Source organism: Hemiscyllium ocellatum, chromosome 5 (assembly GCF_020745735.1).
Source record: "Hemiscyllium ocellatum isolate sHemOce1 chromosome 5, sHemOce1.pat.X.cur, whole genome shotgun sequence".
NCBI classification, from domain to species: Eukaryota; Metazoa; Chordata; class Chondrichthyes; order Orectolobiformes; family Hemiscylliidae; genus Hemiscyllium; species Hemiscyllium ocellatum.
Genome location: NC_083405.1, coordinates 23,974,779 through 23,990,607, shown reverse-complemented (window position 1 = coordinate 23,990,607; position 15,829 = coordinate 23,974,779). Strand labels below are relative to the sequence as shown.

At 41.1% G+C, this 15,829-nt stretch overlaps 1 protein-coding gene across 1 annotated transcript in view; it reads right to left on the bottom strand.

The window, feature by feature from the left end:
• The window catches only part of LOC132815957 (adenylate cyclase type 2-like), a 624,569-nt gene that overhangs the window by 113,741 nt on the left and 494,999 nt on the right, over positions 1-15,829 (bottom strand). The window contains exons 10-11 of the mRNA XM_060825336.1: positions 11,787-11,919; positions 1,452-1,628 (exon numbers count right to left, since the gene is read on the bottom strand). Of these exons, the coding sequence (XP_060681319.1) occupies positions 1,452-1,628; positions 11,787-11,919 (310 nt within the window). The remainder of the gene's footprint in view (positions 1-1,451; positions 1,629-11,786; positions 11,920-15,829) is intronic.

Below are 15,829 nucleotides of genomic sequence, written 5' to 3'. Positions count from 1 at the left end.
AGGCTGGGGTGGGAGAAGGATGTTTGATTCTGGTGGGCACCTTCACTCAATGCAGGTCTAATGCAAAAGCTTATGAAGTTTGCCTCCTACTCCAACTTTAAGTCTTCTAGTCATAGTAAAACACCTAGCCAGGACCTGGCAGAGTAGCCTCTCCGAAACTGATCCAACTTAACTAGTTTTACAGATTCCTTCATGACACTTGTGGGCGGCACGGTGGCACAGTGGTTAGCACTGCTGCCTCACAGCGCCTGAAGACCTGGGTTCAATTCCCGACTCAGGCGACTGACTGTGTGGAGTTTGCACGTTCTCCCCGTGTCTGCGTGGGTTTCCTCCGGGGGCTCCGGTTTCCTCCCACAGTCCAAAGATGTGCGGGTCAGGTGAATTGGCCATGCTAAATTGCCCGTAGTGTTAGGTAAGGGGTAATGTAGGGGTATGGGTGGGTTGCGCTTCGGCGGGTCGGTGTGGACTTGTTGGGCCGAAGGGCCTGTTTCCACACTGTAAGTCTAATCTAAAAAAAAAACCTAGTCAGGGACTGATTGTAGTCGACTGGTGGCCAACAAACCTAGTGACGTTGCCAATTCTGGAGAGTGGCCAATTATCCATAGCCTTCTGATTGGCCAGCACTTCATTGTAGCAAGACCTCTGCCCACATGGAGAGTGTGGGTGGGGTAGAGAGGGGCTCTGGGTAAGCCACAAACTCAATGCCTGTAAAATCTAGCCATGGTCTCCTCAGCCAGCGTAAATGAGATCGCCTCGATATTTCTGCCAGCGGGGTGGTTGACCGCCACCTCTGCAAAGAAATCCAGCCAAAGCCCCTTTCAGGCAATTCTATAAATACTCTGTAACCTTGGAGAATTGTATACATCAGCCTCTCTCAGGTTAGGATCATTGGTTATGTGAACTTTCATCTGTATATTAGCAAGCATCTTCACATGCCATGTAAGGGACACTACCACAACCTCTTATGAGAACATTAATCCCTAAGGTGTGGAAGCACCATTCGGCCCACTGAGACTACCCTGACCCTTTAAAAAACCCTGTCTTTTCCGTGTAACCCTGCATTTCTCCTGACCAGCCCATCAAAACAGCATATCTTTGAACTATGGGTGAAAACTGGAGCAATTGGAGAAAACCCACCCAAATACAAGGACAATTTTCCAACTCCACACAGGCAGTCACCTGAGGATAGAATAGAGCCCAGGTCCCTGAAGCTATGAGGCAGCACTGCTAACTACTCAGCCACCATGCTACCCCATTCAGCAATTAAAGAAAACATACAAATAAACACAATAATAGTGCCAATCACACAATACACATACAAATGAATTTTATGGTTCTAGTTATGGATACTTCCCTAAAACTGTATTGTTTTTGTACAGTAATCAGCTTTCAACAATAGTAAGAATTATAAAAAAGCCTCCCAAAAAATAAATACACTGGCTCATCCTTACAACTGTGTTGATTTTTCCATTTTCAGTTGTCATACTGTCTCGATGGTGTAAATGTGCGAAGGGTTTGGCTGCTCCCCAGGACTCCAGGTATCTGGTCATACGAACAGAAGCTCTCATTTTGGCTCCATCTGCAGTATGTCTATGTCTGAAATGTTGTTGGGGGCTACGTCTCTCCACCTATAGATTTTAAAATGAGAATACTAGAAAATCAGTACTTTCTAATGGGTACATATTCAAAACATTCCACAGTTATCATGAAAATACACATTAACAGAATACAAAGTTAAGGAGATCTCTATAGGACTACAATTGCCTTAAAGAAATCTTGTTACCAGCACACACACTCAAAACATCAAGATTTGGAGATGTCAGTGTTGGACTGGGGTGTACAAATTTTAAAAATCACACAACACCAGGTTATAGGTCAACAGGTTTAATTGGAAGCACACTAGCTTTCGGAGCGACGCTCCTTTATCAGGTGGTTGTGCATAATCACCTGATGAAGGAGCAGCGCTCCGAAAGCTAGTGTGCTTCCAATTAAACCTGTTGGACTCTAACCTGGTGTTGTGTGATTTTTATCTCAAAACATCAAGCTGTTAAAATTATTATTACGTTCCAATTTTTTTCATCTTTGCCGTGAGCCACCTTTGTTTATACATTCAAACATTTTAAGAGCTGCAGGAATTCAACTTTTAATGTAAATGTATTCTTCAGCTGTAGGCTGGAAAACTGTGTGGTACAGACAGATTTGCCACATCAGTAAAATACTCATTAGCTGCATTTTTTTTCCACCAAGGACTCTGACTTTAGCTGTGATGTGCTTCAGTTCCCCAGATGTTGAGAAATCTATCCGGAAACAGAAGTCAAGAGGACAATGGGGTTTAACCAAGCTAAGCAATTTAAAAGGAAAGAAAGTGTTTAAAGACTCTGTTCTGACAAATGATTTTTTGCCCAAGTGAAAGATTTCTACTCATGGAGTGTGTTCAGGGACTGTGCTTTCACTATTCTGGAGGTATTTTTTCATATTTCGAAGATCATTCCTGCTCCTTTGGCAACAGTATGTTTGAACTGGATTTTCCACTTTTCAATTTTCAGAGCAACATGGAAGCCACCAGTGCAGTGATGGGGTTTTAGATATAAGAGGACCAGCAGTTTGTTCCTCAATCACCTGCCATGCCACATAACAGAGGAGATGAACATAGAGCTCTGATTCATAGGAAAGGATAACCCTTAACCTCGGGCATGCAGCCTTATAATATGTTTCCTGAATACCAGAGCCTCAGTAGACTCTCTTGAGAAATGTATCAGCAGACTCGATGGGCTGAATGGCCTACTTATGCCTCTATCTTATAGTCCTCACGTGGTCATAGACACATGCAGCCTCCTAAAAGGAAGCATCACAGCGCAACATGAGACACCAATGAGGTAAGGTGATACTGATGCAAATATTCAAAATCTATGCCAAAGAGATAAGCTTTCAGGGAGAGAGGCAGAGATAGAAAGGTTTAGGGAGACAATTCCAAGGCTTAGGGTAGAATCACTAATAGTGAAGCAATTAAAACTAAGAGTGTTCAAGAGGCCAGAAATAGTGCAGATAATTTGGAAGGCTGTATGACGGAGGAGGCTGGAAAGAAGTGGGGAAGGCTAAGGTCATTGGAGGAAGTTAAAGAATCAGAATTGTCAAATTGAAGCACATATTAACTGGGAGCCAATACAGGACAGTAATCACAAAGGTGATGGATGAATAGAACTTAATATTATTAACAAAATGAAATGCTGAATTTTGAATGACTTTAAAATTTTACAGGGTATAATATGGGATCCAGCCGGAACTGCATTGGAATAGATAAGTCTAGAGATAACATAAGTGTATTGGAGGGATTCAGTAACATATAAGCTGAGGTAGGGATGAAATTAGACAATGTTATGGAAGTGTTTGGGTGGAAATGTAGTCAGAAGTTCATCTTGGGATCAAATATGGCACCAAAGTTGTGAAAAGCATTGTTTAATAAAAGCTACCCAGGAGAGAAATGCAGTTAGGGAAAGGACTGTGGAGTTAGGATAAAAGACAATGGCATCCTTCATTGCCTGTAACAATCAAGGTCAGAGTTATTAATTTCTTCATATTCGACTCCTTCAAGAATCTGGAGGTTAGGTTTGTAGGATCTCAAAATCTCTTGCCCACAAGTGCATCTCACAGGTGACCAAGTGCCAATGCCAGACCCAATATTTAAAGCACTTTCCTTCTAAGGTAGCACAATGAAATCACACAAGAGTTACATTTCTGCCTCACTGACTGAATCCCCGTGTATACATGGAGTCATAAATTGCACACAAGGCAATCCCAGATTACCCAGCAGCTACCATTAACAACTGTACCTATTTCCAGCTGCTCAGCAACTATCACAAAATCATAATAAATGTCAGCAGTGATTAGGAGATGGGTCAGAGATAATACCCAAATAATGGTATTATCTCTGACATGATCTTGTGTCTCGATGGAAGACCAGGTTCTTCGGCTGAGAAGCTTCTCAGTTGTGCTGACCCGCCTTCAGCCAATGGAGCCGATCAATATGGACCATTCCAACTGACAGGCTGTTCTGAACAATAGAAACTATTGGTCTAGATTCACATAATTTTTGCTGTGCAGAAGAAGGACCTTAAACTTATCATGTCTGGCTGGATCTCCTAGATTTTCCCTCATAACTCTGCACGTTATTTTGCTTTATATAAAATAAAAACATTTTCTCTTGGATGATTCAATCAAACCTGCCTTCACCATACTTCTTGGCAGCAGACTTCAGAACATAACTCTTATTATGATAACAAACAGTTCCTTTGTATCTACTTTGTAAAGACAACTCATGGTTTTAAAAATGTCTGTCAGATCCGCTCTTGGCTTTCTCCTCAAGACCCAATTTCTTCAATCTATCCTCATAATCTAAGCTTTTCATCATTAGAATCATTCTCATTCATCTTTTCTGCACTCTCTCCAATGCTTCACATCTTTCCTATAGTGGCACCAATAACTGTACACAATACTTCAGATGAAGTATAACTATGCCTATTCAAGTTGAGCATATTTTCCCAACTGTTGCACTCATTGCCACTCTTCATGAAGCTTAGAATACACAATGCTTTATTAATTGCTCTCCAACTGTCTTGCAAACTTTATAGTCTTATGCACACATGTACCCAGATCTCTTTGTTCCTGCACACACTTCAGAATAGAATTCATTTTATGCTGACACGACATGTACAAAAATGTATCAGCTTACATTTCATTATATATTGAACTTCATCCAATAACTATCTGCTTTCTCCAGTAAATCTATTGGATGTCGTGGTCTGGATACTGTATAAGGCCAGGTTCAAAGTTGTGGATCTGTTTGTACAAGATAAATGACCAAGTGGTGTGCAATTATCTTACAAAGTCATAGTTGTAAAGTGTATCATACTGAAACCTGAGCTTTTAATGGATTTTATAAATGGTTAGGAGAAACTCCAGAGTTCATTGTACTCTGCTTCACTCTGGAAGTCAGCTGCAGATTCTTAAGGAAGCATCCTCACCCTGTGCATGCTAAGGTTTCCATAGATATTCAGACCTCGAAGTAGAGTTAGTGAGTGTCTCTTTGAAGACATGGGCAACTTTCTAAGGATACTGTGGGAAGCCCAAACACCAATGCCAAGGGAAGTTGTAATAGATGTCGTATGAGCTGGAATTACCAATCAATTGAGTTGCTGATGACACAATTCACATATCTGAAGAGATCTGGGAACATTTTTCAGTATGTCCTTTGCATAACAGCAATAAGGACTTGCACAACAAAAGGAGGAAGTTGACATGCACTCTACATCTTGGCAGAGGAGGAAGATGAGCAACAGGAGGAGCCAGAGTGGAATTGCTTTGAAGAGTGTTGCAACTTCCATTTCACAATACTGCTATTGCTCTGTCATGGCCTACCTACACATTCCTTCTTACCAAGAGTTGGAAAGTTGTTGCTGCATTTCAGCAAGTCACTGAATGGCTAAGGTGAGGTTTTCCTAAATCTTCAATTACATGGCAGATTGAGTGCACAGGTCATTGGTAAGGCCCAGGATGCCAGCCACATCTACCACATGGATGTAGACACCATGGCACTCATGTTTTGGATAGATTTTTCAATCGCTTCAGAATCATGCACAGCCCGGCTAGAAAGGCTGACAGAAATTCTGCTGCTATTCCTCTTCAGTGATGACCCTGATGAGTCGCATCTGCGTCCAGCTGAGCAAGAGCTTGGAGGATGCTACACCCCCTGATGGAGGGCTCTTTCCTGCTTTTCCTGTCTCCATCATTTGTCCTCCTCACAGTGATGTCAGATCCATCATGTCATGACTCAAACTCCTCTCTTGTTAGCCCTATCAAGAAGAACGTATCTTGGCTGCAAAGGGTGCATGCCAGTCTAATAGTGCATCCTGAGAATGCATCACCAGCTGTAAGGTGCTTTTATCCTCCTCCTTCACCTAAATTCTGAGGACACTAGAAAGATCCAGGTGAGATGAAAGGTGTAAGCCAACCTGAGAAGTGAGAGAGTTCTAATTCATCATTGGGCAGGTCATCACATTCCAGTGGCAGACGAGAACTTGAGTTCACATTGTCTGCCATGTGGCTATATTATACTTAATTGATAACCAGATCACTTGGAGACCTTATCTCTCCAAGCCCAGTGTGGTTGACTCTCAACTGCTCTCTAGACTATAAATGCTGGCCTAGCCAGTGATGCCCACACCCCATGAATGAATAACAATAATTCCTGGGCAGATATCCAGAGGCTGCCCTTGACCTACTTTGTCAGGCCCCCTGATTGAAAGGTGTTTCTTGTCCGAGGACTTTGAGACATGGCCAATTAGCTGATGCGCATGCAGTGTGTTTGCCACATAATGCAGGTTTGAGATAAGCATCACGTTGTGCCATACAGCAAAATGTGCACTTCGTCACATGATAACTACTAACAACCACGAGAAGCTGCCTGGCTTTATGTCCGCATTAACCAGCAAGGCAAGGCAAGGCCAAGTATTTTGAGGAAAAAAACCAGAAATTGCTGGAAAATCTCAGCAGGTTTAACAGCATTTGTGGAGTGAAATCAGAGTTAATGGTTTGGGTCCAGTGACCCTTCTTCAGAACTGAAGTAGTTTGAGTCTTTAGGCTTTGGCCGAGGTGGCAAAGCATAAAAAAAAGCAAAGCAGACAGGATCCTGTGAACATCGAGGTAGGCACAATGTTAGTGATCAATAAGAGAGCAAGTAAGGAGCCCTGAGATGAACCCTTGCAATTCATTCTTCAGGACAGAAGCACTATGTTCCTGCTGCTGACCTTTCCTTCTACTTACAGGCCTATCAAATTCAATTCTGAGGCAGCCTGTGTCCTCTCTGTCAGGGGAACACAACCTCCCCATTGGAACTTAAAGCCCACATCATTATCACCAGGGATGCAGACCTGAAATATGATTCAGCCCCACCACATTGAAACTGGAGCTTTGCAGATGCTGGCTCTGTCAAAACATCTCTGTGATTGGAGCTAAAGGAGATTTCTCCAGGTCATCTTCATGTTTGGTCACTCTAATTGACCAGGAAACCTGGAAATCAAATGCAAATATAATGATTGTATGACAAGTATTGGGCTGAAAGTTTTGGGTATTCACCATGTGGGTGAATGGGTCTGAAAATTAAAATTCAGCCCTATGTCGTGCATATTAGCTCTTTTAAACTTACTTATGTAGTGTATGCCTCTGTAAGAGAATACATGTTCTATGTTGGAAAAATAATTCCACTGTCTGATTTCTCAGTCCTGTCAACTGTCAACTCTATGTCTATCAGGCACCTGGCCAGAAAAAGCAATTTAAAATGTATACTTTTAAAGCAAGGGTGTTGTCAGCATTATAACATGCAGTGAAAACTGCTACAGATCGCAACAAAATGCTGAATGAATACACAATTAGAATATTGCGTTTCACAGTTGTACATCAATAACATTTTCAGGGACAGGGTCCATTTGAACAGATAATGCATCCTGCAGCTTTATCTAGAATGGGGAGATTCAATGAATATATAATAAAGCCTATTCCTATTCTTCTGAGTCATTCATTTTCCCAGACAATTTTATTTTTCCAAACCATAATTCCTGTTTCAGATGAAAAGCAACCTTTCTCAGTATTGCTTGTATTCTTGGTGTGTTCCCAAGGCAAATTCCTATTAAAATGTTTATATCATTTTTTTAAGCAAATAAAGGGTGGAATTTAATCCAGCTGCCAGGAGTCCCAAATTGCAGCTGTAGAGATTGTAAGGACCCCATATTGCTTCCTTCAGAACTGACCCACCATATTGAGAGTAAAAAATGAGGTCTGCAGATGCTGGAGATCACAGCTGCAAATGTGTTGCTGGTCAAAGCACAGCAGGCCAGGCAGCATCTCAGGAATAGAGAATTCGACGTTTCGAGCATAAGACCTTCATCAGGAATAAGGATTTAACTTTAACCATCTGGCAGGATGAGATTTGAACCTGGGTTCCCCAGGATGAGATTTGAACCTGGGCTCCCCAGGATGAGATTTGAACCTGGGCTGAAGGGCTTATGCTCGAAACGTCGAATTCTCTATTCCTGAGATGCTGCCTGGCCTGCTGTGCTTTGGCCAGCAACACGTTTGCAGCCACCATATTGAGAGTCAGTCAGGCACTTAACTGGCCAGTGACTGACTGGCCTTGCCTGGCTGTGGATCCACTGTGGAAATCCTCAGAGGATGGCATCTCTTCATTGCAGGCAGCACCACAGGGGAAGTAGTGGTAGCTGCTGGCAGTTCTTCTACAGAGACTTAAATTTAGTGAGGAACCCAGGCCAAAAGTAAAAGAGAGGAAGAGGGGTATCAGAGTGGGGATTGTCTTACTGAAGTGGGGTAGTGCCGTGTAGGGAAATTGACAAATGGCCTGCAGCTCATCCCTTGCACCCTTTTTGTTTTATTCATTGACAGGATGTGTGTGGTGTTGGATAGGTTAGCATTTATCACCCACCCCTAACTACCCAGAGGGAAGTTGAGAGTCAACCACATTATTGTGGGTCTAGAGTCAGTGAGAATGGGACTTCCTTCCCTAAAGGACATTAGTGAATCAGATAGGTTTTATGACAATCAACCATAGTTACCCAGACACCATTAGAGAGTTTATTTTTAATGAATTTAAATTTTATCATCTGCCATGGTAAGACTCAATCACATGTTCTCAGAACATTAATCTAAGGTACTAGATTATTAGTTTTGTGACATAACCACTACATCACTGCTGCCCTTTCCTGATGATTCATTATTTGATTGGGTACGTACATGGAAATCCTACAAACAAACTTAACAGCATTTGTTCATATAGCGACTGCTCCACCTGATGTTGTTGGAATGTCAGAAGCAGTGAAATGAAGGCTTTTTTTTGGGGAATTACTTGCCCAATTAATAGTAGGGTAGAAAGGCCATCCAGGAGCCTTCCACACTGGTCTTCATTACAACAGAGATTGAAAGGCAGGAGGGTTCTCGACTCCACACAGGGTAGCACAGTAAATACAACCTCCCCCCCCACCATGAGCTGCATGAGATAAGGCAGTCAGGACAGTGTTGGCATGAATGACTTGTCTAATACACAGAACTTTTGAACAATATCTCTGGCCTTGAAACATTAAGTTAACACACGTGGGCCTGGATTTCTTGTGGTTGGTGGCAATGCAACTTCAGGTGCTTCCGGGAGCCCCAGCTGGATTTATGATCCATCAGCTCTTCCAGTCTAGCAGCACCATCAAGAGTGGTGGCCACAGCTAGGAATGCACCTGCTCTGCAGCTGTAGCACAGTCACCAGTCTGGAGCCATGGTAACTGGGTTCTGGACCCCAAAGGCTAGTTAGGTGGACCTAGGCTAAAGGTAAATGGGAATAGGATGATGATCGTGCTTGAGGGATGGGGATGTTCTGCCATGGGGTAGTCCTTGCTGCAAAAGGGCCTTTGGTGGGCCATTAGAAGTCAGCAATAGCAGTCTCCAGAAACGTGCTGAGGATGTCGTGTTGCAAACAATAATGCTTTGAACTCTGAAAAATAAATGAGAGGATAGCTTATCAGTGATTGTACCTGGACACAAGGCCCATGTTATGGGCTTTATGATGGCAGACGCCCACTGATAAAACAATAATGATGGCATGACTAAATCTTTAGTTGTCCCTTATTTGGCCACAAGGGTTATTCATTACTTACTCTGCCACTAGTCAAATGCCAGTGGTGGTGATAAGATGACCATATCACCCATGCCTTAAGATCCAATTTTTCAACACATGCCCCCTGCAACTCCTAGACTTCAAACACATTTAAGTAAAGAAAATGCAATGCTGGGTTTTTCTAAACCTTTATCTTGCTTTCTGCACATACTCCTGCATGGTATTGAACTTCCTGCAACTGCTGTCTCTTTCTTGCATCTTGGCAGACTGTGATATTCAGTGGCATCTTAAGAAAACTTGTAACCTAATATCTCAACAGTTTCCTTTGTATCCTTGCTTTCACAAAGCCCAAGTTATCCGCTCAGTTGGCTGGATGGCTGGCTTGCAATGTAGAGTGGGTTCAATTCCCACACTGGCTGATGTTACTATGAAGGTTAAATCACCACCCATTGTTTCTCTCTCTCTCTCTCTCTCTCTAATGAGAGAGTAGCCTATGGTCAGAAAGGATTCTGCCAATTTAAACCATCATAAAGCCCACAACATGGTCCTTGTATCCAGGTACAATCACTGAGTAGCCAGCCTCTTGTTTACCTTGAAGAGTTCAAAGCATTATTGTTTACAACTCGACATCCTCAGCACTTCTCTGGAAGCTCTCAGCTTATCCACTGTTATTACACAGGCTGCTGTCAATGACTCCAAGTGTAAATAAATATCTTGCACATATTTCCCAGTAAAACATTGGCACTTTTAATCTCCAATAATCACATTACCCAATGTTGCTGTCAGACAGACTTCAGAACAGGACAAACAATATTTTGTTTTATTTTAAATTATTTGACAATCTTATAATCATCACAATTGTAACACCTGCTTGAATTCCGGCATTTGAGAATTTCATCAATTGCATTTTATATGGATTCCATTAAAAAGAAAGTTCCAATAAGTAATGCAATTCACAATAGTGAAAGTGCACATATCTAACCTTTATCTTGGGGCTGCATGAAGCAATGGAGGTCACGCACAAATTTGAAATCCTCACTTCCAACTTTGATGTAAACAGGTCTTGGTATTTTAATTTAGGATTTATTTACAAGTACAGCAATATTGCTCTGGAGAAAGTGAGTACTGCAGATGCTGGAGACCAGAGTCTAAGAGTGTGGTGCTGGAAAAGCACAAGAGGTCAGGCAGGATCTGAGGAGCAGGAGAGCCAACATTTTGAGCATAAGCATTCCTAATGAAGAGCTTATGCTCAAAACGTCAATTCTCCTGCTCCTCGGATGCTGCCTGACCCGCTGTGCTTTCCCAGCATCACACTCTCGACTCTGGTCTCCAGCATCTGCAGTACTCACTTTCTCTTAGTTGATTTTAACCTTACTGCGAAGCCTCTTCCAAGGATGCCCACCTTGAAGAAGTTCTCCTCCTCCCTCTAAAGGATCTCAGTGAGTCTCTCTCTCACTGCACACCCCCCTTCCCCCACAAGCCCAGGTTGTCTCCTCTGCCCTGAAGCTTTTCAGCCACATCCTGATGCAGACCCGCTACTACAGGCACATCTCCTTCCTCAGGACCTGCCTATGGAATTGACTGATCCTGCATGGTCCCCGGACTACATTCAGACCATCACAATTTGGACTTGACCAAGACAACCAGTACCTACTACAACTTCAAAACCTTCACAAACAGTTCTCCCTCCAGATCCTCTGCTCCACACTCGTAGCCATGCGCCGCCACCTACATTCCCCGCAGTCAGCCTTGCCCCAACTCAGGGCCACACTCTCCCAGACCTGCAAAGGACCCTTGCTGTTTTTCATCCTTAGCATTCCTAATGAAGAGCTTATGCTCGAAATGTCAACTCTCCTGCACCTTAGATGCTGCTTGACTGGCTGTGCTTTTGCAGCATCACTCTCTTCGACAGCAATATTGTTCTGTAAAGAACTTCCAACCACTCTTTGCTCATGAAATCAAAACAGGAAAGACCAATAAAAAATAATTATAAATGCAAATAGAAGTGAGCTACCTAGGCTGAACGTCACTTAACAGAAATTGCTGGTTATAGTCTGTGATTTTTGAAAAAAAGTCAATTTCAAGTAAGAGGAGAGGAGGAAAACTAATTAACACTTACCTTTGGGTTAATTACTAAGTATGTCCTGATGTTGTGCTCCTTTAGATAGGGGTCTCTGATATGGCCATTACCATCCTCCACTTTATAAGCTCCATTTAAATGCTCCAGTGTGACAGAAGTGATATGAACACGGCTAACATGGTCAAAAATAAGACAAAATTGAAAACTGTAAGTGCAAGATTATATTATAAAGTAAATGTTAAGATTCAAAGACCTAATAAATGGTTGTGAACTAGTTTAAACTTAGTCACTTGGATGCATGGATTACAACCATTAATTTTGTATCCAATGGCTCGATTTCCATTTCTCTATGAAATGTGAATTGAGTCAAGAAACATAGAAATCGAGTCTGGGTTTTCACTCATACATAGAGAACGTAGCCAGCCCAGAAATTGGCCAGCTGTTGGGATTTTCATTCTAGAATGGCAGAGATCCCGAGGAATCAGACCAGGGAACAAGAGTGCTGAGTGTAGAGGTGGGCCACATCAAAGGCTTACCCTCATGCACTCTCACGGCATTGAAGTTCCGGAAAAAACAGAACAGCACCGCATCAATCACATTTCTCATACCCCAAACATACCATGTCATGCCAGCTATTGGCTCTCCATTACCCTCCATGATCTCCAAGTCAAGCAATGCCTCTCTACCTCAAATCCGTGTAGAACTAATCCAGTGTTCTCAGATTTATGCCAACAAAGTGAAATCACAAGCAAATCTTTTTCATTAATTGCAGATATTTTTCTTGAAATTTTAAAGAACAGGACTTTCAAATACCTTGATATTTTTGAAAGCTCATTTTTACAGGTCCTTTTGAAAATAACCTTTGACAGGTTTGTAGACAGTTCCAATGAACTTAACTGTTAATGGATTTATATACTTTTTATACCTATTCATATTTATTTCAGTAATTCCAAAAGGCACCTTACATCTCCCAAAAGACAACTGTCAAAATGTATCCTGGGACCATATCAAAAAGTGTTTGCATACCTCTCCAAAAACATACCCTGATTATCCAAATTGAACCCACAACATTCAGACTTACTCTTACTGGGTCTAATCTATGCATTTCTCAGGCACTAAGTTCACCAAAATCACACAGTAGAGAAGGATGCTGTTGATTTCTTGGGAAGCTGCCTCTGTGCAACACGCATGAGTGAAATGCAGCCTAAATTTAACCACCTCAGCAAAAATGGTAACTGCTGTGTTCAAGGATATCACTTCTGGACTTATTTTGGACTTATCTACATTTTGCTGTTTTGAGAGGCTAACCACCGTGGTGAAAACTCAGGTCTTAGTTTGCTTTTGTGGAAATTACTTTTTCTAAGTCTTCTGAACCTACACTACTTTTGTACGGCCTTCTGGCAGTTTGGGAAGATCTTGGGGACAGAATGCATGCAAATCATTCTCTTATGGGTTCAGATTTCCATTGTGAGGACACCTAGAGAATTCTGCTTCACCCTGTACATTATTCTTATCTGCTTGCATGGGTCTTGCAAACCCTGAAAGAATGCACCTCCTTGTCGAATTTGAGACAATTGCAGGAAAAATGCGAAGGGATCTGGAACTTTCTGTAGGTGGCTATAAAATATCTGACATCTCCAAATGTTATTATGAAGTACTGTATTGGAATATAGATGTGATTTTCACGTAGTAATTAACTATCAAGATCTGTCCTGCAAAGATAAGCTTTTTGTTACATTGATCAACGTTGTGTAATTATTGTCATGCATTAAAATTTTTTTTTTAACTGCCATATTCATTAATAATGTAGAAAAAAAGGAAATCGTCAGCTTTCTGTCAGATTTTGTGGTTTTATCTAAATCATCGCAGTTCTAGCTGTAGAAACACATGCTTGCTAATGAAAGTTGTAAAAAAAATTCTGCACCTGCTACCCTCCATTGATTGAGTGACATGTAGTTCCATAAGTGAAATGGAGCATTACTCTTCATGTAATGGAGCTGGACACATTTATTATGTTTTTCGTAGCCATTATGAATGCTTAGCTGAGTTTCAAAAGTTAATGATGTATTTATATTGGAGGTAATTTATCGAATCAATAAAAATTAAAACTTGGAATATGTAAAAATACAATATAATTTTGATGCTCCTTTTTGTTTGTTTATAAATCTATTAAGCATTTAACAGTACTACCACTATGGTATTTTTGTTTTCTGTTCTCAATGATAATGTGCTTGGATCTACTGCTTAATTAAGATTGTTAGAGGTTTAATTTTTTTAAAAAGTATTTCCCAGTGCCATTGCTTGGCTCCATAGGAAGTTGCATAGTACATATTGGACAAGTGACAATAGAGGATTGAAGGGTGCATGGGTAGCATAAGTGGACTGAGGTGGCATGGAGGTCCATGCATGAACTGAACAGGAATGAGTGACATATGATGGGTGGGAGGGTGAGAAGGTAAGGAATAAGATTGAGTCAACCTTTAAATAATGTTGGGAGCTGGAGTGCCAAGCTGGAGATCAAATGTGTGCCTTTCAATATGCCCATCTCCACCCCAATATTATAATGTACACTCTCATGGCTAGCAAAATGCACAGCTAATCTGACCCCTATGTGAAAATAAAAAAGAAACTCAGGTGAGTCACACATGGATAGGATGAGCATTTCAGAAGATGCAGTGCTGCACAGGTAAGTTTCCCAGGCTCATGTAAAGGGCGATGCTCAGATGTACATTATCTCAATCACCTTTGCAAGGAAATTAAATGGTAGTAATAACATTAAACAGCCAAAGCTCAGTTTATTCATTTTAAAATCATTTTCTAATAGTTAATGTCTGCAAGTTATAGATCTTGCAGAAAGACAGAAATAATGAGCATTCTTGACAGCTGTTCCTAATGGTGGCATATATTATATTCTGAATTTTATATGTAGAAATGTCTGAGTTTTATTTCTTTGGTATATGTCCATTGTTTTGGCTCATTTGATACCACTGTAAGCTATGCCAGAAGATTTTGTGCACAAGTTCTACTGCAAGGTTTTGATTATGTAATTTATAACAACAGGACTTCAATGCATTACTGAAGAAATGCCATGGATGAGATGCTACATTGAGGATATATCTACCTTTGCAGGCAAACATAAAACATCCCATGGCACCATTCAAAAATCAGCAAGAAAGATCTGTTCCCCCTGTGACATAGACAACATTCATCTTTCAGCCAGTAACCCAAAAACAAATTTTACCCTTGTTCTTTTTAAATCTGGCCATACAATTTGACTTTTATTTTGGCTCATGAACATAACAGTGGCTACATTTCGAAAGTATTTCATTGGCAATGAAATACTTTGAGGCTTTTGAAGATATAAACAAGTTTTTCTCATTATCTCTACTAACTTTATACCATGCAGTCATAGGATCCCTATGCTGTAGATAGAGGCCATTCAGTCTATTAAGTCTGCACCCACCCGCTGAAGAGCATCCCACCCTAACCCCATAAATCTACATTTACCATAGTTAGCCCATCTAACCTGAATATCTTGAGTACTTTGGGGTGATTTTTAATATGTCCAATCTACTTAACCTGCATATCTTTGAACTGTGGGAGGAAACTGGAGCATCCAGAGCAATCCACGCAATGTAATGCCTGAAAGATAGCGATCTTGGAGCTGAATATGTTGTAGCATATGAAATATAAGAAGGTCATATGTTCTAATAGGCCTGCTTCAAACTTTTGCTATGACAATTCTTATATTTTGGACCAGCAAGCTCCCATTGTATGACAGTCACAGATTTTTAGAGTCCTGTAAATCAAAACACTTGTGAAGAGTGGATGAAGTCCATAAAACTGTCAAGCTGATAAATTATTTAAATCTTCAAACCTCTAAACATTCAATTAAAGCTGTCTGCGTTAGGGAGAGTTGAAATAAAACAAAAACAGAAATTCAGCAGTTCTGAAGGAGGATCATTGCATCGAAATGTTAACTCCGATTTCTCTCAACGGATGCTGTCAGACCTGCTGAGATTTTCCAGCAATTTCTGTTTTTGCTTTTAATTTCCAGCATCTGCAGTTCTTTTGGATTTTTA